The following is a 25605-nucleotide window of genomic DNA, read 5'->3' on the forward strand; positions in this document are numbered from 1 at the left end:
TGTGAGAGGCAGTCTCACACAAGTTTTTATCATAATTCTTTAGTATAGTTAGTATTAATTGAGATTATAAATACCGTTCATAATGTAATAGTATGTATAAACTGTATCTTAATTATTGAACTGAGACATTAAACGAGGTGATTGCCTAGTTGTTGGTCCAAGAAATCTCCATCTCTATCCTTAAATTCTCTCAATTCAGAATCATCTTCGATTATCTGTAGTGTATGCTGTCAAGAACAGTTGTGTCAGCATTGAAAATCTGAACAAAAAATCTCCATCTCCATTATCCTTCTCCACAGTATAAGATGCAAGATCAAATTGGGATTCCAGCTTGCTTTTCGTCCAGGGAGAAGCTCACAGACGATCCCGCCGCAATCACCAGTTCCGGGCAGAGCATTTTCGTGTCGGTTTACCGGACCAAGTTTTCCGACCAGCGCAGGCTGGTCACGGTCACCTGGTGCAAGAATCTGCTGCTTCACGAGCTGTCAGTTTCGGTAGATGGCGACGGCGGAGAGCGGCGGCGCACGACGGCGTGCAAGGTGGAGCTGAAGCCGTGGTGTTTCTGGAGGAAGCAAGGATCGAAGCGGGTGGAGGTGGACGGAAAGGCCGTCGACGTATTCTGGGACCTCAAAGCCGCGAAATTCAACGGAGAAACGGAGCCGAGGTCGGAGTACTATGTGGCGGTCGTGTGCGACGACGAGGTCGTTCTGCTCCTCGGCGACATGAAGAACGACGCGTATAGAAAAACGGGTTGCCGGCCGGCGCTGGTGGACCCGGTTTTGGTTTCCAGAAAAGAGCACGTTTTCGGGAAGAAGAAGTTCCAGACAAGGGTTAAGGTTGAGGAAAAAGGCAAACATCATGAGATCTCGGTCGAGTGGAAGAACAGAAACGGGGAAGATCCCGAAATGGAGATCAACGTGGACGACAACTCCGTCATTCACATCAAACATTTGCAGTGGAAATTCAGAGGCAATGAATGCCTCGATCTCACCGACAAGGTGAGAATCCAGGTCTTCTGGGACGTCCACGACTGGCTATTCTGTCCCGGTTTAAGACACGCTCTATTCATTTTCAAACCCGTCCTAAAATCTCCTCCCTCTTCGTCCCCGTCAATCTCACCCTTCTCCTCGTCGTCATCCTCGACCACATCGACGCCATTTTCGTTACAGACTGGGAGTTCGAGTTCTTGTTACTCATCAACAAGCAGCTCATATGAGTTTTGCTTGATTTTATATGCTTGGAAAGGGGAATGATTGGAAAGTCCATAGTAATGCATGCCATATAGCTTAGTAGTTAGTAGCACTAAGCTACCAGAAAGCAGAGGGTAGTGGGTGGGGGGAAAAGTGTGATATTGTAACTCATGTCATGGGCTACTGGGCCCACAAGATCATGTGGTAAGGTACAAGGGGATGCCCAACCACATGAGGGTGTAGTCAAGGTGGGGTCCATTAGAGGTTCCAGCCTTGATGTGGATAAGGAGTGGCCATGCATATTTGGATAATAATAATTAATAATAGCTTGTAACACTATTATTTTGAAAAATATTTCTCTTGAGAATATATATTTTTGTCATGCCATATATATTAATTGGAAGCAAAAAATATTGTAAAATTAAAAGATCACTTTTATTCGAACCCAACTAAAAGTCTAAGCTGGTAGTTAGATTGCACTTTAATAATTATATGCTCAACAAAAACGACCTTGTGGTTGGTGGCATGTATAGAGTGACTCTCTCAAATGGAAGGTTATGGATTTGAATTGCCGTGGATGCGGTATTGATCCTTTATCGTTTAAATTGTGTTTTTAGTTGTTGAGAATAAATGCTCATAGAGGGATTAAATCCAAGTTTAGATTTATCCCTTAGCTCTATGATATTTGTATGTTTAAAATTCCATCAATCAATTATATTATTTTAGATGAATTAGTGGACAAGACAATTTTGTCCATTTTTAATTTGTCTATATTTCAAAATCTTCTTATTTTTGTTCGGACTACACCAGTAATTCTTCTCATGTTAGTCAATTTCATTGCATATAGTATATAGATAGTTTAAAAAACATGAAGTGATTGAAAAAACAAAGAGAGTTATGATGCATATATTATTGGTTTTAAGGGTGATTCTTTTTTTTTTTCTTCCTTTTTGCTTTGTCTTTCATCGTATTAATATGAAACACGTGAAGAGAGTAATAATCTTATATTAGAACACACTAACATTTTCAAAAAATATTATGAATACAAAATCAATAAAAAAAAAAAAGTTAAAAACACAAACTTGTCAAACACGTACCCTCTAAAAGAATCAAATTTGTACTAACTTAAATGACACACAAACTAAATTAATGACACACAAATTAAATATGCAAATTTGTACTAACTTAAATGCTAATTAATCATTTTGATCCAAATCCAAACCATTTTGCCAAAAAGAATCTGTTCTTCGGACGAGGCGGATCGACGGCGGCCTTTGGTGGTGTTGGGGCAGTAACCTCCTTGGGCGACGGCGTTGGTTTCCCTGCTACAGACAAATGTTGATTTTCTTCAATCACCATATAGTTTCACTTTCAATAATCAAAACCCAAAAGAAATATGAAATATTTGACGTGTAGTATTTTATACGCTATATATCATACTTGCTCATCAAAGTTAGAAAAAAAAAAAAAAATTCTTGATGGAGAATAGTGGAAACAATTAATTAAAATATGAAATTACCTGTGTTAGATGACGCTTTGCTACTTCTTGAATTCTTTGTGTCACTACAACTTTTATCGGACTTTGATTTACGACGATTAGAGTTCTTCACTGAAACCTGTTGCTCCAATGCTTCTTCGTTATGGTTACCTGCACTCATCAATATATATAATGTATTTAAGTATATGATGATGAATAATCAGTAAAATATTAAAGTGCAACCAAAATCTTGACCTCTACAAACTTATAATTACCTTCGGCGGGAGGCTCCCCATAACTCTTCTGTAGAGCTTCATTGAAACTTTTATTATCATTGTGATCTTGCATTACTGCAAATAACACCATATATATTAATATATAAACTAAATTTATAATTTTTTGAATGCTACTGACTCTATCAGTATCTGTTCACAAAGAGTCAACAATGCCTCCACTGACGCATGGAAGAAGTCACTACATGCCATTTGAGCACAAGGTGCTTCACTATAAAAATTTTAGCCAATAATTGATAGATTTGATCTTTTACTGACCTCAACAAAACACTTCACCCTTACAAGAGAATATGAAGCAGCATGAAAAATATACATACACTGATCAAAAAGTGTGTTTCTATAATCAGGGGCACTGCCAACCGTGAGAAGCTGCACAGCTTCTGCGTCTCTGGTTTTCATGGGCACCTTAGCAGCAGACAACATCATCAAGTTTCGTGTGTCTAAAAGTATACCTGCAAGCTGAGATCAAGACCGGTTTTCATGGTTTCTATGTAATTTGTAAATCAAGAGGATCTATGGCAATCAAAAAGATTCTTGAATCATATATGTTATACCAATAGCTTTTTCAGCATAGGGGTTTGAAGCAGATCATAAGCTTCCTCACAATAGTTGTCTGTAAGAACAGTGCATTCAGACACAACCTGCACATATATATTATGCTAAATATTATTTAAAGTTTTTATACTTAAATATTAAAATTATACTAATCGCACAGAGGGGAGTCAACAACGCCCCTCCCACATAAGAGAGGTCACTATATGCCATCTGAGCACAATGTGTTTGGCTGCCATCCTTAAATTAGAAATAGAAATACCTCTCCATTGGTTTTTAGGACATCTTCCCCTAAGACTTGGATGATCACTTGTTTAGACTCTGTTAACGTTTCCAAATCCACCTGATTTGAATATAAAAACAAAATATTAAAGGTTCATCAATTTAATTAAAAGAAATGTCATTGTAATATGATGCAATTAAAATTTAAAGAAAATGGGTAAAAATATGTTATATGATCGAATTCTAGTGGTGGGCATTAATTTTTTGGACAAAAAAAGATACCTCATCAAAAAAGAACAAAGCCTTGACATCAAGGCCAACGTGGTGAAATAGCCAAGCCGCCTGGTGTTGCTTCCACATATTCGCCCTTGTACTGTTCATCACAGGCACTACCACCTCACAATCTCTACTTTCATCTCTCTCATTATTAGCCCTCCTTCTATTCTCCAACAACATTGCATAGCATATTGCTGCCACCATTGAACTTGTACCTGCATCCACCATTTCCAATCCCAGTAAGCTTTTTGCAGAAAAACCAAATCAATACTGTATACTAATTCCAAGTATGCATAGTTGTTGGCGGAGGCCGATAAGGGCCAAGTCAACACTGGCTATGAGATTATTGGGCGGAGGCTGATGGCCAAGTCTAGCATTCTGGTTACAAGAAAATAAAGTTGCATCCCGTTGAGCATATAATTAATCCAACTACTTTTAGCTGACATAGAACACGTGCTTCAATTTGGTATCAGTCTGCCGGTTCAAATCTTAGCGCCACTCATAAGCGACTACAGTCAATGTGTTGCTTGAGATAGTCGTATAAACGCTTATCATTACTCGTTAGGGGTATCAGAGCCAAATTAGAAGGAAAATGTTGTTGGACTCAACTGTTTGAATGTCCTGACAGCACAATCCTGGCCTTCAAATCAATCTCTCTGTTCAAAATCATTCCAATTTTTTGCCTCTGATCCCTCAAGAACCCGTTCAATTCTTCACCCTCCTCCGTGCTTTTCTCCTTAAGCTGGACACTATTATCCTCTCCGTTCTTTCGGTATATCTTGTCCATGGAGCAAGTGGACGCAGATATGCATCTCCGGTGAACAGACTCCACCAGTTTTCTCGGCGGGGACAGAATCTTGTCGTTGGGAGCCGAGGAGATCGATCCCCTGCGAGACGAATCGAAGAAATTTTTGGGTGGAGAGACGACCGCCGGATCATCGGGAAGGGCGTTTGTAAAGGCGGGAGGTTTAAAAGTTCGCTTGGATGGGAGTTGATTGGTTGTCTGATGAGATGCATTTTGGAATCGGGACTTTCTGAGCGTTGATTGGCGGGGCGGGAGGGCTAGGTTCGGGCTTGAAGGTGAGTGGTCGCCGGCGGGGGGGCTGTCGGGAATGGAAATGGTGCTATTGGGTGGTTTGAGGATGCCGGAAAACCACTTGTGGATCGCCGTTGAAGGGGAATCCGGTGATGACTGGTCCAGTGGGGTTTCGGATTTGTTCCGGCTATGCTTGCCTGACTTGATCAGAATTTCTTCACTGAAGCCGTCCACTGTTCTACCTCTGCTCAAACATTAAAATTTATATTACAAGTTTTATTAAATATAAAAATTAAAATTGAATTTAAAAATTATTAATATTGATCCAAATCTACGGTCTCATTCCTCATAGGTGTATGAATAAATGAAAAAGATTGAAAATGTATATTACACTTTTGATCCCTGATTAATATGGTAATAACAAATTCAATCTCAATGACATAAGCACTATTTTTTTTTTTTAGTTAGTAGTAAGATTGAATTTTTATCACTTTACCAATAGTTTTATTAAAAATAAGTTTCAAATTGACTACTGAACGTAATCTGAAAATGCAATTAAGCCACTGAAAGAAAAAACAAGTGCAATTAGACCACTGAACACTCCAAAACAATGCAATTAGGTCACTGGACACTCCAAATGTATGCAATTTCAACTGATAGCAGGTTACCATCAATTTCAGCAAGTTACTTGCTTACGTAACAGATGAGTTGACATTTTTAATAATTTTTAATAATAAATTTTTAAAAAATTAAAAAAAAATAAAAGAAAAAAAACAAACAAAAAACTACGGGATGGCCGCCAGCCACCCCCTTACCCCCTCTTCCTTCGTCTATGGCGGAAACGAAGGAGGGGAAAGGGGGTGGTGTGAGATGAAGGACTTGTCTCACGCCACCCCCCTTTCCCCCTTCCTTCAGCGAAGACGAAGGACTTGTCTTCGTCTCCGGTCAGAGACGAGCTTCTCTACGTCTCTGACCGGAGACGAAGACAAGTCATTCGTCTCTGGCGGAGACGAAGGAAGGGGGAAAGGGGGGGGGGGGTGGCGTGAGACAGGTCCTTCTTCTCACGTCACCCCCTAACCCCCCCCCTCCCCACCCCCCTCCCATCTCCTCTTTCGTCTCTGTCGGAGACGAAGGAGGATGGGGGAAGGGGTGGCCGCGTCGTTTTTTTTTTTTTTCTTAATTTTTTTTAAAAAATATTTAAGTGGCCTAATTGCATTTTCAGGTTCCGTTTTGTCAATTTGAACCATATTCAAAATTTAATTAATATCACCTTCTGATACTCCTACCCCTTGTCTAATTTACACTATTCTTGGTGTTGTTTGTGGGAAACATTCAAATCGCAAATTATGTTGTGCAACCGAATGCACCGTGCGCATGGTGCATACGATGCAAAACGACGTCGTTTTGGTTAAAAAAACGCGCGTCCCACTTAAAAAAAAAAAATCAGGTTCGATCCCCGACAATAGCATTTTTATCTATCCATAAATTCATAACTATATATCCACAAATTCATAACTATATATCTACAGTGAATGAATGAAGTAAAAATCCACAATGAATGAACTAAATATCCACAATGAATTGAATGAAGTAAATATCTACAATGAATGAACTAAATATCCACAATGAATGAACTAAATATCCATAAATTCATAACTATATATCCAAAAATTCATAACTATATATCCAGAAATTCATAACTATATATCCACAATAATACTATTGTCGAGAATCGAACTTGAATTTTTTTTTTTTTTTTTTAAGTGAGACGCGCGTTTTTAGTCAAAACGACGTCATTTTGCATCGTATGCACCATGCGCATGGTGCATTCGGTTGCACAGCATAACTATTGCGTTCAAATGATCTCATAGTTTCTACCTCAACAACATATTTTGGGCTAGTAGACGAACCAAATTTGAACATTTGCATTAATTGTCACTAAATTTCTTATTAACTCTAGTAAGAGAGAATGGACCAAGCAAAGTGGTGTCAAGATGGTTAGAACCTCTTATCTAGTGAGTTGATACAAACCTCTTACCCAACTGGTTGAATTATTTATTTATTTTTTTTCTGCCATGGCTAAAGTTTTTTTGCTCCCACAAGTTATAACCCTTTTAATCCCATGGTGGAAGCCTTAGTTCCCATGGTTGAATCTTTATCGTCTGACTGGTCAAAACATTTTAACTAATCGCGCGGAGTCTCTACTCTTATGATTGTAGCCTCCGCTCCCTTAGTCGTGACCCTTTTATTCTCACGGTTGAAACCTTAGCTTACATGATTGAATCTTTATTGTATGGTTGGTCGGAACCAAGCTTACATTGACCCCACTTGCCTCAAGCATCATTCCATTGGGTTGGGTATTAAGTATAAATAGAGATCCTCGTTGAAGCATCATCTTCTACCCTCTCATTCACTTGCACTCTTGTAATAATAAGTTAGATTGTTTTTCGAGTGACGAGGAAAACCCGTAGTCACTACTTGAGGGTATGCACTAGGTAAACCCTTAGTTGTGACCTTAGCTGATGAAGAACCACACGGAGATAAGCTAGTCAAAGTTGTCCATAGCTGACCGACTCAAACCAAGAAGGCCCCTCGTTAAGAGTTAAACTTATAATAACCTTGTGTGGTTACTAATTAAGTCAACAATCTGACTAACTTAGCTGGAGTAGTTGTCCCAAAGTTAAATTGCTTTGGTTGGCACTACACATTGACATTGTACTATTTATACTAAACTTTTGTATCTTGTGCTCACTTGAATTGTTCCGACTTTATTATCGATCAATCAATAGTCCAACGAACTTGTCTTCAATCAATGCGTGCATTATATTATAATATCCTAATCTCTTATCTTGTAGTGTAACTCTAGATCCTTACAATTGATCCAATTTCCGGTATTAAACCTAGAAATACTAAATAAACTTAGTAATTGAAAGATGGAAAGCACTATAAAAGTAATTGTACTTATATAATATATTACCTTCTAGCAGATCTAGAGAAGGAGTCCCTCTTTTCAGTGTTAGATGAAACAGAAAGCCTCCCTTGAACAGTTGCAAACCTCGGGGAGCCAACTAGTCTCCCCGGAGACTCACGCCCCGGGGACGACGACGAATTAGCCACCATTCTTTTAGCTTCCTTTAGCCAATCCTGCGTTAGCCTACTGCTCACACTCCTCGTGCTAGACTCAAAATCCTCATCCTCATCATCTATCAGCCCCGCTCTGGTGTAACGTGCTTCCCTGCCGGCGGCGCTAGCCCGCCGCCGGCTAGACCGCGTGCTGGAATCGAAGTAATCTTCTTCTCCGCGACTGTGATCATTCACGAAACGCGGCGTTCCCTTGCGGGGGGCATTGCAGGCTTTAACAGACCCCGAATCGTAAAACTCCTCGCTTTCTTGACGGCGATTATTATTGTCGCCGGTAAGGTTGTACTCTTTCTTCTCCACCTTAATCGTCCCGAAGAACATGTCGTTTATGAAGTCCGTCAAGTCGGGAACGTTGTTCTCATCGTTCCTGCCGAATCTCCTCTCCATGGCTTCGATCTCACAAGACTTCGAATTCCCCTTTTCTTGGCCGGGCTGGGAAGAAAGGAGTAATGGCGGTCGTGAAACAATGCGGCCTGGCTGAAAGTCCAAGAAGTAGACGATGATATTGGATTAGGAACTAACATTGCTAACAATAAACATTAAATGAATTAGCCAATTCTAAAACCATGGCCGATTGGCCGGCATGAGTTAATATGATGTCTTTTTCCTTTTGTAGTTTTGTGGACTACTTGGCCTCGCTGGGGATAGCCGATAATGGCAATGGCTTCAAATGGGTATAAAGTTTTAGTATTGTAGGTTGCATTGTTCGTTGTTGAACATTTCATAGGAAGCTCCAAACAATGTTTTTAATTAGTTAAAGTTAGTGAAAATGGAATGTTAGTACTTTGGTCTCTTAGTTCTCACAATGTTCCCCTAGTTCTTGACTGAGTCCAATGCATGTTATCCTCATTTTTTTTTTCCCTTTCAACGAGTTCGGTTTACAAAAAATAATTCATATGCAACAAGGTCGAACCCATAATATGTTGAATAAAATTAACTTTGATACTAAATTAAATGATGTATTCCATCTCAACTAGAAACTAAATTAATAATTGTGTTGTAATTTGACCTACTCATTAGCTCAATCTACTGGGATTGTTGTACTGTAACGCGTCGATGGTACATATGAATAAGATTGCAATATGGAATGGAAGAGTAGAGCGAAAAGTAAAACACAAGATATATCAATCTCAAAAACACCTTTCTTATTAATCTATGAAGATGTGTGTATATATATATACACAAATACAACTCTTCATTCTCTCAACATAATAAAGAAGTTAGAGGAAGGGCAAATGAAAAGACTAAATGATAATTGTTATTCAATAATATATTTATAACAAATTGAACCATACTTTTATATATATATATATATATATATATATATATATATATATATATATATATATATATATATATATATTTTATATGTTCACATGTAACAACAAGTACATTTATTTTCTGATACAAATGCTTATCAGCAGTGGAATTATTTGTTATATTGATTCTTAGATGTTTACAGCAACGCACCAGTGGTCTAGTGGTAGAATAGTACCCTGCCACGGTACAGACCCGGGTTCGATTCCCGGCTGGTGCATAGATTTTTACGTCCAAAATTCTTGTATTCAGTACTGAAATTATGCTTTTGTTGCATCAAGGCGAAATTCATAAATATAAATCTCACGCGGTTTAAATTGAATTCAGAAAAGAAAAAGAGAATGCAAATTTGAGGAGTAAGAATTATACAGTGGATGAGTTCCAGACGATTTTGATAACATTGCAATTGGCTTTTCTATTCTTACTCCATCCTTGTTAAACTATTGATAGACATAGTCTCTATTACTGGTTTTCTTCATGCCATATGAACTTTTGAGTTATCATCCGAAACGGTAGTATTAAATCGCCAACTACTATGTGGTGTACTAACGAAGCGGAAGCGAGAATGTCGGCTTGAGTAACGCCAAACATAATTCAATGTCACGAAAACCTAAGGATTGCTCTGCAACATTCATCCACAGAGAGTGAGTCAGGGCCTAAAATCAGGCCGAAAGGCGTAGTCCATGGACACATACAACAGGTGAATATTCCTGTACTATAGCTTTGATGGGTCCCGAGGGACGAAGGAGGCTAGGTTAGCCAAAAGATGGTTTTTGGTTCAAGAACGTAAAGTGCCCTTTCAGGGTAAGAATTAAGAAGGGGTATACCACAATTGGTGCATTGGTCTTTTGCAGTGTTAATGCTTTTTGCTGGTTGGTTTCATTATCATAAAGCAGCTCAAAAATTGACTTGGTTTCAAGATGTAGAATCTATGTTGAATCACCATTTGGCGGGTCTACTCGGACTTGGGTCTACTCGGACTTGGGTCTCTCGCTTGGGCGGCATCAAGTACATGTATCTTTACCAATTAACCAATTTCTAAACTCTTGAGAAAATGTTGAGAGGCAATGTTCGAGTACGAGGCGCTACGGTGCTGAAGTAAGGCTGACCTTACCCCTGCAAGTGTACCCATTTGCAATCTTATTTGGCATGCCACATGGAATTATTTTTTATTTTTATTTTTTTTTTTGTTATATGATGTGTAATGCAAACTTGCATCTTTTGCAAGTTTGCAAAGTACAAAGAAGGCTGCCGAATGGCAGCCTTCTTTGTACTTTAGTATTGCAAGGCAGCCATGCTGCCTGCAAATATGTACTTTTCTTTACTTTTTTATTCTTTTTTATTTTATTTATTTATATATATATAATATAAAATAAAGGTGGGACCCATTTTTTAGAGTAAGAGAGATTTGTAGGGATGTAGTGTGAATAGGAGATGATTTGCAAATAAGATGATGTGGAAGTGGGACCCATTTTTGAGAGTGGGAGATGTTTGCAGGGATAAGGACAGCCTAACCCATGCGGCCATGCCATACTTTCAGGAAAAGCTTGAATGATCAACCACAAAAGTGTACTGTACATGTACCTGATGATGACACCTACCATTCTAAATAGATAGTCACAGATTAAAAAATTGAGAAAGTATAAAACAGATATTTCCATATACAGAATTAGTGTAAAAAAATTGCAAATTCTCAATTGAAGTTAATGCTTGAAAGTTGAAACTTAAATAACTAAGATCATATAGGGACTAAATTCCCTCTTGCGGCATATGACTCAAATATTAAAAGTGTAATTTTTTTTTTCTAAAATTAAAACACCATTAATTAATCCAAATCTCCAATTTCAAATTCCAACTCAAAAATATTTTATTTTATTTTTTGAAAATAAAGTTGAGCTACTTGTATTACTGTAATAAAACTGAGACAAAGCCAGAGAGACAAAATCTCAATACAAGTTACAACGAGTTTGCCTGAGATCGAGTAGGCTATTGAAACTAAAGAGCGTGCTAACATATTAGAAATTCTAGAAACTAACGAAATAAAACAAATATGAAATAATGAATAATGGTTCTACAATCATGGCTAGCAATGCCAACAAATATATAAATAAAGTCTTTTATATTAATAAATTTGTTTTTGTTTAAAATTTTAACAAAAAAATTATTTTATTCACATTTGTAATATAATAATTATAATAATTTTTTAAATAATTTTCATAAATAATAATGATAATAATAATTTATTTCGTAATGAATTTATTAATATGTTTATTAAAATTGTATTTAAAAGCTTAATTTAAAAAGAAACAAGATTAAAGAAAAGCCTATGTATGTAGATGCTTCTTGTGAAATAAATAGAAGTCTTGAGTTATTTGGGCTGTCCGGCTCACTCGCTATATTTCGTGCAAGCCTACTACTTCGATCATCAACTTTATCAATTTCGTACTATCGAGTAATTCTTTTATCACATTTAATTTTGTCCTCCTTAACCCATTAATATATATATATTTTTTATATCATTTTGGGTCAACCATTGGTTTTAAGTTAAGGCTGACATTTCTAATTGAATAGTTATGCTGTGCATCCGTATGCACCATGCATGGTGCATACGGATGCAAAAACGACGTCGTTTTATTAAAAACGCACGTTTTCCCTTTAAATAAAAATTCAGGTTCGATTCCTAGCAACAACATTATGTTGTTCATTCATTATGAAATTTTAGTTCATAGATTATGGAATTATAGTTCATCGATTATGGAATTGTAGTTCATCGATTCTGAAATTTTAGTTCATAGATTCTGGAATTTTAGTTCATTCATTCTGAAATTTTTAGTTCATAGATTAGATTCTGGAATTATAGTTCATCGATTATGGAATTATAGTTCACCGGTTCTGGAATTTTAGTTCATATGTTGTTGCTGGGAATCGAACCTGATTTTTATTTTAAAGGGGAGACGCGCGTTTTATTAAAACGACGTCGTTTTTACATCCGTATGCACCATGCATGGTGCATACGATGAGAACTGATTGTATTATATTTTCTGAACTTGATTACAATGAGATCAGATGATGTGAATATATAGAATAGAGAGTCACAGTGTGACAATGATAAGAAGTAGAGAGTCACAGTGTGACAAGGATAAGAAGTTCTAAACAGACTCATATACATAAAGTCCTAATACTCCCCCTCAAGCACAGTGTATACTAGTAACCTGTAGCTTGTCCCTTAAGGAAGAAAATCTAGGTCCAGGCAGAGCTTTGGTGAAGATATCAGCAAGTTGATCCTTTGTGGAGATGAAGTTGACTTGGATATCGCCCGAAGCTACTCGATCACGAACAAAATGATAGTCAATCTTCACATGCTTGGTGCGGGCATGAAAGATTGGATTGGCACTCATATATGTAGCTCCTAGATTATCACACCATAATTTTGGAATGGAAATACCCGGAATCTGTATCTCACGCAATAATGACATAATCCATAGAACCTCAGCACAAACATCTGCAAGAGCTTTGTATTCAGCCTCAGTGGATGACCTGGCAACAGTTCTCTGTTTCTTGCAAACCCATGATATAAGATTACTCCCCAAGAAAACAGCAAAACCACTCGTGGATTTTCGATCGTCAGGACAACCAGCCCAATCAGAATCAGAGAAAGCATGAATGTCTCTAGATGAGCACCGTCGTATGCGTAAACCATGATCAACTGTTCCCTTAACATACCTGAGTACCCGTTTGAGCTGCTCCCAGTGTGATATGGTGGGAGCATGCATATGCTGGCATAACTGATTAACTGCAAAGGATAGGTCAGGTCGTGTGACAGTGAGATATTGCAGTGCTCCAGCTAGACTCCTGTACTGTGTGGGATCATCATATAGATCTGAATTGAAGGGGATAGTTTTCGAGACAGAGATAGGTGTAGAAAGGGGTTTGCATTCAGACATTCCAGCCCGTTTTAAAATATCATTCATATACCGTTGTTGAGATAAAATAATCCCATTGTCACTCTTAACTGTTTCAATACCTAGAAAAAAATTTGGTTCACCAAGATCTCTGATTTTGAATGTAGCAGACAGTTTGGACAAGAGCTGAGACATAATACCCTGATCACTTCCCATTACAAGAATGTCATCCACGTACACCAATAGATAAACCAAAGCAGAGTCTTTAGAGTAATAGAACAGAGAGACATCTTTCTTGGATGCTTGAAAGCCAACCGATAGTAAGAACGTATGTAGTCGATTAAACCAAGCTCTGGGAGCTTGTTTTAACCCATACAGAGATCTTTTTAACAAACAAACATGATTCGGGAAGTTAGCATCAATATAACCAGGGGGTTGCTTCATATAAACTGTTTCAGCCAGATTACCATTCAGAAAAGCATTATGAACATCTAGCTGTTTGATAGACCACCCAGATGATAAAGCTAGAGATAGAAGGAGTCTTACAGTCGTAGGCTTTACCACTGGACTAAAAGTGTCAAAGAAGTCCTGACCTGGAACCTGATTAAAACATTTCGCAACCAGCCTGACTTTATGCCTTTCAATAGCACCATCAGCCTTTCTCTTCGTACGAAACACCCATTTACAGCCAATAATATTCATACCTGTAGTGGGTGGAACTAGAGACCATGTGTGGTTATGCAGGAGAGCATTGAATTCTTGGTCCATGGCTTCACGCCACTCAGGATATTTGACAGCTTGAGAGTAACATGTGGGTTCCGTGGGATGCACTTGAGCTGCTAGAGCAAAAAGAGGAGCATCTGCGTTGCTGCGAGTGGCCATAGAGTGAATACGAACATTGGGCCTGATGGACCGCCCACGTGGACAGCCTCGCCGGCGAGCAACAGGCTCCACAGGATCACCCGACGAGGCAGCCTGTCCGGGATCCACTGTTGGTTCGAATGAAGCAGGTAGCGGCGGTTCTGGCAGCTCATCATTGGACACGGCAGGAATAGGTGTGCTGTGACTGAGAACAGATTCCGCCCAAGGTCCAGAAAACGGAGTAGATAGATCCTATAAAGAAATTTTAGTAGCAAAGGGGAAAACTTCTTCATCAAATCTGACATGCCTGCATGTGTAAATCTTATTAGTATGTAAGTCCATGCATCTGTACCCCTAAAGGACCCAGGATAACCTAGGAAGACACATGTAGACGACCTGTATGACATCTTATGATGATTATATGGCCGAAGATGAGGGTAGCATAAACACCCAAAGACACGAAGAAAAAGATAGGAAGGAGGGGATTTATGTAACAGGAGATGAGGACTGGAGTTATTTAATACAGAAGATGGCATTCTGTTAATTAAATAGACAGCAGTCTCAAAGGCAAAATTCCAAAATTTCAAAGGAACAGAGGCATGAGCTAGAAGAGCCAGACCAGTTTCAACAATGTGACGATGTTTTCGTTCAACACGACCATTCTGTTCATGTGTATAGGCACAGGATTGTCTATGTTGAATTCCTAATTGAACAAACAAAGAATGCAACTTTTTGTACTCAGCACCTAAATCAGACTGAATGGCCTTTATTTTGCAATTAAAGGACCGTTCAACAAGAGTACGAAATTTATCAAAGATGACATAAAGATCAGACTTTAATTTCATAGGGAAGAACCATGTATAACAGGAATAGCCATCCACAAAGATCACAAAATAACGGAAGCCAGAAGTAGATAAAGTGGGCGCAGGACCCCAAATGTCTGTGTAAATAAGATCTAGGACTTGAGAACTAGAGGAAGCAACACGGGGGAGGGGAAAACGGGCAGATTTGCCTAATTGACACGCATTGCATAAAGAATTATGACAACGAATATTATCACGAGACCCACTAACCAAACAAGAACGAAGTATATGGCTAAGAACACGGATATGAGGATGACCCAGACGATGGTGCCAAGTGGAAGCCGAGGCACGAGCGGAAATAAACGCTGACGGAGACGAACTAGGTAATGAAAGTGTGTATAGTCCCCCCGAACTATTGCCCCGAAGAAGTATTTCCTTGGTATTGATATCTTTCACAACAAAAAAGGAGGGGTGAAACTCAAAAAAGACTTTATTATCGGATGCAAACTTCTGAACAGATAATAAAGAATTAGACAAACGCGGAACGTGAAGTATATCAGACAATGTAAATGATCTAGAAGGGGTATTAAAAGAGGCATGGCCAACATGACTAATAGATAAACCCATACCGTCACCGACACGTAAAGTGTCATTACCAGTGTACTTCTCCGTTGTAGAAAGGGCAGCGATGTTCGGAGTTGCATGATTTGTGGCTCCAGTGTCCGGAACCCAAGTATGAGAATTTGACGAGGTTTTAGCAACTAAACCATTCTGAAACACCAAATTAGCCTGAGAACCCGGAGCCTCTGAATATCGCCGAAAACAGTTGACTCCCGTGTGACCGAAACTTTTGCAAATTTGACACGGATCATCATAGCGCCAAAAACAATTGGCTCCCGTGTGACCAAAACGTTTACAAATTTGACACGGATCATCATAGCGCCAAAAACAATTGGCTCCCGTGTGACCAAAACGTTTACAAATTTGACACGGATCATCATAGCGCCAAAAACAATTGGCTCCCGTGTGACCAAAACGTTTACAAATTTGACACGGATCATCATAGCGCCAAAAACAATTGACTCCTGTGTGGCCGAAACCTTTACAGATTTGACACGGATCATCGAAGCCACGTTGCTGACCTCCACGGTAATTAAGGTTGCCATCGCAGCGCTGCATCTTCTTGATTTTATGAATCACAAAACCCTAGCTAACTGATACCAGATGAGAACTGATTGTATTATATTTTCTGAACTTGATTACAATGAGATCAGATGATGTGAATATATAGAATAGAGAGTCACAGTGTGACAATGATAAGAAGTAGAAAGTCACAGTGTGACAAGGATAAGAAGTTCTAAACAGACTCATATACATAAAGTCCTAATACATACGGATGCACAACATAATTTGCCTTTCTAATTGTTTCCTTAGAAATTTTACTGATAGTGCTAGATCGATTGAACATATCCTTTGTAAATGAATCTTGTTATCCAAAAAAATAATAAAAATAAAAATCAAACAAAATAATGACACATTAAGAAGTGAAATTAAATAAATAATTTTAAAAGGAGAATGTATTGCTTTTATAGGGGAAATAGCCATTCTGAACAGACCCATATTATTAGTTACGTTATTCGCGACTCCAAAAGAATAATTTTTTTTTTCTGTAATATTAGAAAACCCATTACGTGCGCACACACATATAAAATAAAAAAACATTGAACAACTTTTATAAAATATATAAATAAAGTTTTATTTATACTAATACTTTTTTCGTTTAAAATTTTAACAAATAACAAATTAATTTTTTCATCAAATTTGTAATATAACAAATAGTTTTTTTATTATTCGTTATTTATTTTCATAAATAATTATTTATTTTGTAATAAATTTATTAATATGTTTATTAAAATTTTATTTAAAAACTTAATATTTAAAAAAAAAGCATGACTAAAGAGAAACCTACATATATACATTCTTCATATATATTTTGTTTTACATTACGTGTGAACAAAAAAAATACTCTTTAAGTGTCTCGAACTATCATACTTAGCTCATTAATTTTTAGCTAGTCTACTTGGATCATCAAGTTTATCGGTTTTGAATTATTGGGTGATTTTCTTATAGGGTTCAATTTTTTCGGCCATAAACAATTGACCAAATGGACAGTAGCAACTATATATGTCAAGGGTATATATGAATGAATTGATAAATAAGAAAAACGAAAAGGCTAAAACTGGTGCATATGGGATGAGAAGCGGCCGATCGAGCAGCCTTAATTATCAATTATCAACTATATAATTCATTAAAATATCTTTCATCAGAAAGTTGACCTGGCCTTAAAAGCTAATAGCTGGAAGGACGATGTTTACTTCGCAAATTATGCCATGGAATCGTGTTCACCGAGAATGGTGAACACAAGGCAAAACGACGTCGTTTTTAGACCAAAAAAAAAAAATTCGCGGATGTGGAGTTAACGGCGCGCGTTTGATCAAATTATGAATTTTCTGTTATGAGATTATGAATTTTATGAAAATTCATAATCTCATAACAGAAAATTCATAATCGCATAACAGAAAATTCATAATCTCACAACTGAAAATTCATAATCTCATAACAGAAAATTCATAATCTTATAACAAAAAATTCATAATCTCATGGTTCCAAAGTGAATGTGTAGGCATGGTTCCAAAGTGAATGTGCAGGCATGAATTCATAATTTATGAATGTCCGAAATCTTTGTTCACCTCAAATTAAAGTGAAACCGCAAAATGTGAAAATAAAGAAGAAAAGTCACACAATTAATTAAAAAAAAAAAAGATAACGGTGTACTAACACCGTTAGAACCGTGTTCACCATGAATGGTGAACATGGTTCCATGGCATAACGTCTGTGTTTACTTTAATTTGGCCACCTGAAATTTTATATTGCTGGGTGATGACATTCAGAAATTCAATTGTTCGATTGTTATGAAACAGCCTTAAATATCTAGACTAGTTGTTTCATCTTTAGAGATATTTGCAATTCAGCGAGAGAATTAATTACTGTATTCAACAATGGAAGCATTGGATTACACCGAAAAGAAATCATATAATCACCAAATATAAGGAAAATACAATTCTTAATAATGAGACTTTCTAATACAAGGAGTTTTTCCCCTAAGGCCCTAATAATGATGCTTTTAAATCTTATTTTTTAATTAAATAGGAATAGTTTGAAATTTAGTTCCCACACAAAATACTTTTAGGGGTGAGTCTTATTTGCCTCACAATTGCCTTGTCACCTGCAATTTATACGTTTTCATAACAACGTTATACACCTTGTCATGTCATCTTCACCCCATAAAAAATTTTATTCATGCATCGCACAAGTAATTTAAAAGTGCACGGGTAATTACTATAGGAAAGTTGTTAACTATTTTCTTATTTTACTTAATTCCTTAATTCCATTGCTATAACTAACTGGACCACTTTACTATCACTAACGCCTTTTGGTTAATATATATATATATATATATATATATATATATATATATATATATATTTTGTGTAAGTATTGAATTATTTGAAAACAAAAGAGTTGTAGGAGTGTTTTGTTTCTAAATGATACATTACTTAAATAAGATATTAACAAAAAAAAAAAGGATTAATTGTAGGTGAAATAGGCAAATATTTAAAATATTATATAAAATTTATTATTTAATAAAGTAAAAGTATCATTGTTTGAAAATACACCACCCAAAACAGAGTAAATAGAGCCCTGTATCACCAAACACACATTATTAGGTGTGAGTAAAAACACCATACACTGTTTGGAAATACACCATTGGAGGTGGTGAGTTATATGTTGTATTTTTTTGAGTCTGTTGTGTATTTTGTGATGTTTTATTACATTTCATTGTGGTGTGCTTTTATTACACTGTTGGTGCATATTGTTAACACTGTTGGTGTATTCTAGAATTCCGCCGCACGCGAAGACCTCACCGCATTTGAACTTTATTATATATATATATATATATATATATATATATATATATATATATATATATATATATATATATATATATATATATATATATATATAGACACTTTATTTTATTTACCCTATACAGTTCTATTCTTTTCTTCTCTTCTATTATATTAGGAGTGATTATTATGGTTCGAATTATCTGATTTGAACTGAACCTAACTATTTAATTTTGGTTTATTATTAAACACTGTACTGATTTTTTTTTTTTTTTTCTTTTCTACTTGCATACATTTGGATTGCATTGGACCTTGGTTATTGAACTTCAATTCATTGATTTGCTCTTTCCAAACTACTGCTAGGCCGGGGACCAAAGCTACCTATATTAATGCTTGGTACCACATGATAATTAAGATGATCGTCATACATACAATCCGATCCGTACATCTCAGTAGTCTATTTGCCTAAAAGTCAACTCTCTAAACTTATATCTTCTTAATTAATGACACCTTATTAATTACTCATAAAGTCACCTCATCAACTTGATTTAGAGCCAACTCCCATTTTCCAATTCCTGTATTTAATATGTATTAGTATAACTAATTAAACCTGCCAAAAAAATAACAAAAATAATTGAAAGTAACCTCTTAACACGTCTCTTAAGCATCATAAAAAGTTTAACTACTGGGCAGTTGTGTTTGACTTTTCATGTTAAAATTAAATTTACAAATTAAAGATTAATTTAAAATTAAAAAGAAAAAAACAGCCACTTGTAAGTTGTAAATAAAGGTGATCAAGTGAGTTCTCTGGAGTCTATATAAAGCAAGCCATCTTCATTTCCAGCAAATATCTCTCTCAGCTCTTAAGATTTGTGTTGGAAGATTAGATTGATCTAACCAAATTAAAGGGCAGATCAGAAATGGCGAAAATAGGAGGTTTTCTGGTGACTTATTCACTTCTGCTTTGCTGCTTGGCAGCCACTGCTTATGGGGAAGTCTTGTTTTCTAGCTTGAAGAGAAGCCTTGATGTTTCTGTCAAGCATAAACAAGGACAAGGTAATTATATGAAACTTCAATTCACCTCTTGAATAAACAAAATTAAATTTTAAGTAATTCAGATTAATAAGTTGTTTAATTTGGAATCTCCTCGATCAGTTTTACCCAGAATATGTTATTTTGATTTTTTATTTCTATTTCTTTTCCTTGTTGAGTTGTTGTCCATAGCCTGGTGATAGCTAGCCACATGATTATTTCATATTTCAACTTAATTGAAAGAATATACATTTTACTAGCTAGAAACAGGAATTGTTATGAAGAAAATCTATAGATCAGATCATGCACTAAATCAATATATAATTGCAAAATTTTTTAGTAAATCAAATATATTCTTAAATGTAATCATCAAATATGCGTACATATACATAGATATATACACTGTACTCACACATGCACATACCTTATATTCTTTTTTGTTGATGATCTAATTAAGTTGAAATTTTCAATAACAGCTAATTAACATTAATTAATTATTTAAAACTTTTTAATGAATCGTCTTATTTTACTTCTTTTCGTCTATTTTTTTATTTAAATTTTAAATATAATTTAAATAATAATTTTAGAATGAAATATGATAGTCACTTGGAATAAATTAACATTCCATAAGTATATTACTCTACTCTCCAAAGAGAACATAACAGTATAAGAATTATTGCACATTTGAACTAAGCATTGATGTTTAATTTATTGGCTTTTAGTTATTGTTTTTATTTTCCAAAAATTTGGTTTCTTAACAAAAAAAATTGCCTTTGTTAATTTTATATTTATATCAACCTTACCAGCCGGCAGGTTTGGAATATTTTATTCAAATTATTATATTGTTTAATTGATCTAGGGATGACAACGAGGCGGACGGGAGTATACTCCCTGTCCCCATCCCTGAAACCCCAATCCCGTCCCCGTCTTCATTCCTGACAGGGAATTTAAAATAGTCTCCATCTTGGTTCTCGGTCAAGCTTAATAAAAATGATAATATTATTGCATATGTGTAGTTCTGAAGGCTGGGGATGACGAAATCACAATAACATGGTCATACAACAGCAGTAGCCCGGCTAAGACGGACTCAAGCTACAAGAGCGTGAAGGTGAAGCTGTGCTACGCGCCGGTGAGCCAAGTGGACCGCGCGTGGAGAAAGACGGAAGATCATCTGAAGAAGGACAAGAGCTGCCAATTCACCATCGCCACCAAGCCCTACAACCCCAAATCCAACACTCTCAAATGGACGATTGAGAGGGACGTGCCCACCGCCACTTTCTTCGTCAGGGTTTACGCCTACAACGCCGACGATCACGAGGTCGGCTACGGCCAAAACACCGACGCCAAGAAGACGCAGAACCTGTTCCAAGTCGAGGCCATCACCGGCCGCCACGCCACGCTTGACATCTGCTCCGTTGTCTTCTCTGTCTTCTCGGTTGTCTCGCTCTTTGGCTTCTTCTTCTTGGAGAAGAGAAAGGCCAAGAGCGCACAGAACAAGTAATATAATAAGGATTGCTGTGTCCTGGCCTGGGGATTGTGTTCTGGCCGCGCTGTGTCAACATATATTTCTTTTTCTTAACTTCTGTCTGCCTATACTATTAATATCATATCATATCATATCATATCATATATGTATTAACTTCTGTTTTTTACGTAGAGTTGCCCTTGTTTGAATTGAAAAGATCAATTTTCATATACTTTGGAAAATATTAAGAGTCAAGTGTAGCATATTAGAGCCATGTTCAAGTGTAAACTTAGGTGCGGGCACCAATGTCTTTACAGGTTAAGTTATGTCAAATTTTAATACCTCAGAGTCAGTTCGAGTGTAAACTCTGTTTTACCATTTGGAAGTTTTAATGAATAGTCACTATATCACTATTAACTATTTGGTTTGATTGACTATTCAGTTTGACCAAATGGTTGACCATTCGTAATCTTCAGGCGACTATTCGTGGGTACTGCTTGAACTACTGTTCGAAGTATTATTCTGAAAGTGTTAATTCTGATTAGTATGAATTAATTTCAATAAAAATTTTAACAATTAGCGGTCATAACAGTTGTGTTAAACTCTAGATTAAAATTGTCGTTAGGGGGGTTACATATCAAAACTTATTTAAGATGTTAATGTCGTTATTAATGCTATTAACTCTCCATTCTCCTATAAATACTTGGTATTGACACTTGTTTTTGGCTGCTAGATTTTGAACTCTCAAAATCTTTTGCTTTGTCTCGTCCCTTCTCTCGTTTTTCCTTGAAAGAAAATTCTGCCCACACTTCCAATAAAATATCCAAGTGCTCGATCTTGGTTCTAGTTTGCCGGACCTTTTGTTAGAGTGCTCAAACTTAAGGTCGTGATCCATTTTATCTTGGGAGATTGACGCTGTAAAGCTCTTAGCCCCCTCGATAGGCAGCGAATTGATTTTAAGAAAAATGTGTATTACACAAAGACTTGAATCTTTCCTTGGGTTTATAACCTTAAGTTTGAAAACCCTCTTCGTCTTTATTTACTTTTATATAAATTATTTCGGTTCCTTTGGTTTTGGTTGGATTAATTTTCTAAAATTAAATTTCATATATATATATATATATATATATATATATATAGTACATCGACTTATTTACCACCTACAGTTTTTATGTTAGATTAAGCTTATTAGATTTAAGTTCTTTAACATTTTGGAAGTTTATATTAAAGGACTTACACTTCTATTTGAAGACTTTGGCCCTAGTTAGCATATCAAGCCAATTTTGGCTTGTTTGACTATTATTAGTTGTTTGACTTGGTTAAATAGTCAATATGAGTGTTTGGTTAATCAGCTTTTTGTAACAACTTATTCCTCCAAAACGCTAAAATTCAAAAAGCTGCTCAAAGCAGTTTTTTCAATCAGTTTTTGATTTACCAAACACTTTTTAGTTTCTACAACCAACTAATGCTTTCCGCTAGTCAAACCCGCTAACCCAATCTTCTAACAGTTAACAACTATTATTTGCCAAACACTCCATATATCTTTCATTTCAATAGGTAAGTTTCTATTTCCTTTATCTGTATTTCCATCATGCTATTTACATATTATTGTTGTGTTTTTATGCTATTTGTCCATTATCATTAGTTAGTTTTAGGGACTGGGTTAGAGTTGTATTATCATTCTAGATGTTTTATTGTTGATTATTGCATAAATGGTAGAATTCATAGGGTTCTTTGATGTTATGAAGGATTCGCAGGAGAATCTTGTTAGTGTTTTATGTATAGTACAAGTGTACAACATTCATTAGCATTCATTTGGAGGATTTTGGCCACAACAATGAGAGTTTGGTCAATATTTTAAGTTACTCCATAAATATTATTCCAAATATGCCACTATGAGAATCGAGGAAATGGGGTAATTATTTAAATTAGATGATTAGCTTTGTGTGTTTTTAGAACTTGGAATTGATGCATATCATAACTCGTGAGAGTATGACAATTCCTAGTCCATATTATTATATTTTTTAAATAATCATGAAAGTGATTTTTAGACTATAATTCTTACATGCCTCTCAATTCTTTGGTTTGTTCTCCTCCAGTCCTATAAGTTTACTTGCATCTAGTAGATTATTCTCCATTATTTGTGTCATATTTCCTTACTTCGTGTATGTTCAACACTTGTTAATAAGCATTTGCTCTATCTTTCTTGTTATTATTTAGCTTCTTGTTTATTATTATTATTTTTTAAATATTAGCGTTTAGTTGTCAGTTATCACATATTATCTTAGATATTTCTCAATCTCCTAAAAACAACATTACACGAGCCTCCCTATTTCCTACATCATCATGTTCTCTAGCTAACTCTTCCTTCCACATGAATGAAAGCACTTAAAGTTAAAATTTTACCTAACATAATCACGTGAATCTCCTCAAAAAGAATTTTATCGCTAACATCAACAAACTTCAAACTTTGCATTGTACTCCGTAATTACGCAAATTATGCTGTGCAACCGAATGCACCTTGCAAGGTGCATACGGTTGCAAAACGGTGCCGTTTTGGTTAAAAAAAAACGCGAGTCCCACTTAAAGAAGAAATCAGGTTCAATTCCCGGCAATAGCATTTTTATATATCCAGAAATTCATAACTATATAACCACAATTTCATAACTATATATCCACAATTTCATAACTATATATCCACAGTGAATGAATGAAGTAAAAATCCACAATGAATGAATTAATGAAGTAAAAATCCACAATGAATGAATGAATGAAGTAAAAATCCACAATGAATGAACTAAATATCCACAATATATGATTGAACTAAATATCCACAATGAATGAACTAAATATCCATAAATTCATAACTATATAACCACAATTTCATAACTATATATCCACAATTTCATAACTATATATCCACAGTGAATGAATGAAGTAAAAATCCACAATGAATGAATGAATGAAGTAAAAATCCACACTGAATGAATGAATGAAGTAAAAATCCACAATAAATGAACTAAATATCCACAATATATGATTGAACTAAATATCCACAATGAATGAACTAAATATCCATAAATTCATAACTATATAACCACAATTTCATAACTATATATCCACAATAATGCTATTGCTGAGAATCGAACCTGATTTTTTTTTTTTAAAGTGGGACGCGCGTTTTTAGTCAAAACGACGTCGTTTTGAACCGTATGCACCATGCGCATGGTACATTCGGTTGCACAGCATAACTATTGCCTTAATTACTAACTACAGTACGTACGCCTGACCTCATGGGCTCCTATTTATCTAATAGAAGAAAACTAATTAATTAACAATAGTACTAAAGTCATTTAAATGCATAACAATTGAACCTCCTTTTACCATCTTCTAAGTGAAATAGTTTTTCATAAGAAATAGAGTTAATTCCATTTATGGTCCTATATTTATAGGTACGTGAAAAATTCAATTTTAGTCTTTTTTATTAGAACATCATCATTTAGTCCTAGTATTATTGTGACATGATCATTTTTAGTCATCCTTCAATAAAATTGTTAAAATATTGTTAAATACAAAAATATTTCAATCTTTCTTATATAAAGTAGGTTGAACCGCTATATTTTTTATGTTTTTTTTTTTTTTTTTTGAAAAAATCCATAATTAAAGACCAAAATACCCTTATATTTACCAATATTTAAACAGTTTTGTTGATAAAGACTAAAAATAGTCATGCCACAATAATACTAGGACCAAAAGTGAATGTCTTAATAAAAAAGGACTTAAAGTAAATTATTACTAATAAATCTAGAACAAAAAATAAAATTAAATACGTTATCATTTGCAAAAGGCTTCTTGTATGTGTCACATCTATTGAATGATGTGTTTCGTCTAAATTGATGATTGGCCTACACATGCTGAACACACCCTCTCACATGTACGGTTAGTTACCAAGCACGATCCTTTTTAATTGGGTGACGTGGAAGATATTTTGCATGTGATTATGTGATTGGCTTTGATATCAAATTTAAAAGATATATTCCATCTCAACTGAAAACTAAACTAATAATTAA

General features: G+C 35.7%; 3 protein-coding genes and 1 non-coding gene across 7 annotated transcripts; 3 read left to right on the plus strand and 1 right to left on the minus strand.

Moving 5' to 3' along the window:
- Positions 1-305: 305 nt before the first annotated feature.
- On the plus strand, positions 306-1253 carry LOC109180016. Its single transcript, XM_019329502.1, has one exon. The coding sequence runs from the start codon at positions 306-308 to the stop codon at positions 1251-1253; it is 948 nt and encodes a 315-aa protein (XP_019185047.1).
- Positions 1254-2313: 1060 nt separating this feature from the next.
- Positions 2314-8676, minus strand: LOC109180009. 2 transcript variants are annotated; one of them, XM_019329494.1, is made up of 10 exons: positions 8622-8676; positions 8024-8578; positions 4620-5290; positions 4017-4225; positions 3775-3855; positions 3515-3601; positions 3278-3419; positions 2943-3017; positions 2710-2838; positions 2314-2512 (listed from the first exon to the last, which is right to left on the minus strand). In XM_019329494.1, the coding sequence occupies exons 2-10, from the start codon at positions 8572-8574 to the stop codon at positions 2391-2393; spliced, it is 2067 nt and encodes a 688-aa protein (XP_019185039.1). In that variant the 5' UTR covers positions 8575-8578; positions 8622-8676; the 3' UTR covers positions 2314-2390. The 2 variants fall into 2 exon arrangements, with proteins under 2 accessions (XP_019185039.1, XP_019185038.1); XM_019329493.1 differs by having other exon boundaries at positions 2314-2515.
- Positions 8677-9653: 977 nt separating this feature from the next.
- Positions 9654-9724, plus strand: TRNAG-GCC. Its single transcript has one exon. It is a non-coding gene; the product is annotated as a tRNA-Gly (tRNA).
- Positions 9725-19877: 10153 nt separating this feature from the next.
- LOC109180080 (high-affinity nitrate transporter 3.2-like) lies at positions 19878-25578 on the plus strand. 3 transcript variants are annotated; one of them, XM_019329582.1, is made up of 3 exons: positions 19878-20094; positions 21087-21587; positions 25567-25578. In XM_019329582.1, the coding sequence occupies exons 1-2, from the start codon at positions 19959-19961 to the stop codon at positions 21569-21571; spliced, it is 621 nt and encodes a 206-aa protein (XP_019185127.1). In that variant the 5' UTR covers positions 19878-19958; the 3' UTR covers positions 21572-21587; positions 25567-25578. The 3 variants fall into 3 exon arrangements, with proteins under 3 accessions (XP_019185127.1, XP_019185128.1, XP_019185126.1); XM_019329583.1 differs by lacking the exon at positions 25567-25578 and adding an exon at positions 21604-21646 and having other exon boundaries at positions 21087-21573; XM_019329581.1 differs by lacking the exon at positions 25567-25578 and having other exon boundaries at positions 21087-21665.
- Positions 25579-25605: the final 27 nt, after the last annotated feature.

Source organism: Ipomoea nil, unplaced genomic scaffold, assembly GCF_001879475.1.
Source record: "Ipomoea nil cultivar Tokyo-kokei standard unplaced genomic scaffold, Asagao_1.1 scaffold0987, whole genome shotgun sequence".
In the NCBI taxonomy this organism is placed as follows: Eukaryota; Viridiplantae; Streptophyta; class Magnoliopsida; order Solanales; family Convolvulaceae; genus Ipomoea; species Ipomoea nil.